The sequence below is a fragment of the Malurus melanocephalus genome, unplaced genomic scaffold (assembly GCF_030028575.1).
Source record: "Malurus melanocephalus ecotype Western Australia unplaced genomic scaffold, MMel_1.1 scaffold_86, whole genome shotgun sequence".
In the NCBI taxonomy this organism is placed as follows: domain Eukaryota; kingdom Metazoa; phylum Chordata; class Aves; order Passeriformes; family Maluridae; genus Malurus; species Malurus melanocephalus.
Window position 1 is genome coordinate 1,242,137 of NW_026623318.1, and position 2,446 is coordinate 1,244,582.

General features: G+C 70.6%; 1 protein-coding gene across 1 annotated transcript in view; it reads left to right on the top strand.

The window, feature by feature from the left end:
• Positions 1-6: 6 nt before the first annotated feature.
• CSPG5 (chondroitin sulfate proteoglycan 5) overlaps positions 7-2,446 on the top strand; it is a 7,226-nt gene continuing 4,786 nt past the window's right edge. Inside the window, exons 1-2 of the mRNA XM_057367877.1 lie at positions 7-70; positions 1,433-2,446. The exon at positions 1,433-2,446 is cut by the window's right edge and continues 283 nt beyond it. Of these exons, the coding sequence (XP_057223860.1) occupies positions 7-70; positions 1,433-2,446 (1,078 nt within the window). The remainder of the gene's footprint in view (positions 71-1,432) is intronic.

The window sequence follows — 2,446 nt, forward strand, 5'->3', positions numbered from 1 at the left end:
GCCGCCATGGCCCCCCGCGCCCCCCGCGCCCCCCGCGCTCTGGCCCTCCTGCTGGCGATCGGTGCCCTCGGTGCGTACCGGGACCGGGGACACACGGGACCTGGGCGGGGGGATGGATCCCATTGCGGGGGGCGGGAGGGGGTGATGATATTGATCCTGTAGCCGGGGGCTGGATCCCCTTAATGTGGGGGGGCATCTGCAGGAGCCAGGGAAGCGCTGGATCTCCTTGCAGGGCGGATGGGATCCCCTTGCCGGGGGCCGGATCCCTTGCGTGGGGCTGGCTCCCCTTGGAAGAAGGGCTGGGTCCGCTTGCCGGGGGCCGGCCAGATTCCTTGCGTGGGGCTGGATCCCCTAGCAGGGCGGGCGGGATCCCCTTACCGGGGGCCGGATCCCTTGCGGCGGTGGCTGGATCCCCGTGTGTGTAGGGGGAGCATCCGCAGGAGCCAGGGAAGGGCTGGAGCCCCTTGCAGGAGGGACCGGATTCCCTTGCAGGGACTGGATCCTCTCGGGATTATGGGGAGCWCTTGCAGGAACGGGCGAGGGCTGGATCCCCTTGGAAGTGGGCTGGATTCCATTGCAGGGGGAGTTGGATACCCTTGGAAAGGGGCTGGATACCCTTGCGGGGWGCTGGATCCTGTTGCAGAGGCTGGATCCCCTTGCAGGGGCGGGATCTGGTTGTGTGTATGGGGTGCACTTGCACGAACCGGAGGAGGGCTGGATCCGCCGGCAGGAGGCTGGATCCCGGTGTGGGAAGGGCTGGATGATCCTGTTGTGTATCTGGGATGGACATGCAGGAACCACAGAGGGCTGATCCCCTCGGAAGGGGCCGCGTTCCACTGCAGAGGGGGCTGGATCCCGCTGCAGGGGCTGGATCCCGTTGTGCTCAGTGGGTGCATCCGCAGGAATCAGAGGGGGCTGGATCCCCTCGCAAAGACAGACCGATCTATGGGGCGGGGGGAGGCGCTGGATCCCATTATAGGGAGCTGGACCCCGTTGTGTGAATGGGCTGCACTTACAAGAACCAGAGAAGGGATGGATCTATTTGGGGGGGGGGGGGGTGCTGGATCCCCTTGCAGCGAGAGCTAGGTCCTTTTGGGGAGGACTGGATCCCTTTGCAAGGGGAGGATCCCCTTGAAGGATAGCTAAGGGGGCAGGGCCAGCAGCAGCTTGGTTTGGGGGGGGCTGAGCTGGAAGGGGGGGGTGTCACAGAGTTGAGTGGGGGCACCCACAGATTTGGGAGCTTCCGTGGGGTTCAGCCCTTCAGTCCCCGGGACAGGCTCAAAGGTTCGGGGTCTGCAAATGCCTTGTTGTGGTGCTGGTAGGGGCCAGGTTGAGGAGGTGCGGACCTGTCGGGACTCCCCCTAGGCTTCCATGTCCTCCCAGGGGTGTGGTGGCACCTCTGACACGTCTTTCTCCCCTTGCCCCCCTCCAGCATCCGCGTGGCCCCCCCAAAACTCCAGCTTTGGCGAGGGGAGAGCCTGGGAGGGCTCATTGGAGAGCAGCCCCCCGAAATGGGACCTGGCGAGTGGAGACCCCCCGGGGGGACCCAGCAACAGCACCAGCGCCGGGGGGGCCGCGGCAGGACCCCAGCTAGAGCCCCCCGGGGGAGGCACGGCCACCACCGAGCCATCGGCCGTGCCCGAGGGATGCCCGGGCTGCGCCGGGGAGGGCGAGGCCAGCGCCGTGCCCCCCCGAGCCGTGACCTGGCCCGGGGACGGGGGCAYGGTGCCGGTGGCCCTCGGCAGCCCCGAGGAGCCGGGGAGCGGTGATCGGCCCACGCCGGCCTCCCCGCCCGGCTCGGGGGGGTTCGGGGGGCTCCCGGCAGCCCCGCCGAGCCCCTCGGGCCCCCAGCTCGCCACCGACTCCGCCGAATCCGACCTGCTGCTGGCGGCCGGGGGCTCGGCCGCGCCGCGGACCCCCGTGCTGGGCGAGCCCAGCCCCGTGCCCGCCGCCGGCGGGGACTCGGGGGGTCCCCCGGAGCTCTGGGGAGCCGCCTCCAGCCCGGCCCCGGCGCAGGGGGCCCGCGGCTGGACGGATCTGACGTGGCTGCAGGAGCCCATCACCGCCGCCACGGGCCCGGCCAAGCCCCCGGCGGACCGGACGGGCTCGGAGATCATCGACGTCGACTAYTACGACCTGTTTGAGGGGGGCGAGGGACTGGGGGGCTTCCCCGGGGGCGGCCGGGGGGCGGCCGGCTCGGCGCGGCGGCGGGAGCCCGAAGGGGCGGCCACGCCCTGGGCCCTCCACGAGCTCTACGACGACTTCACGCCCTTCGACGACGCCGATTTCTACCCCACCACCTCCTTCTACGCGGACGGGGACGACGAGGACGAGCTGGAGGACGAGGAGGAAGAGGAGGAGGAAGACGGGGGGCTGGAGGACGAGAACGGCTACCGGCCACCCGCCTCGGCCGTGCCCGGTGCCGCGCCGGCCCCGCAGGACCCCC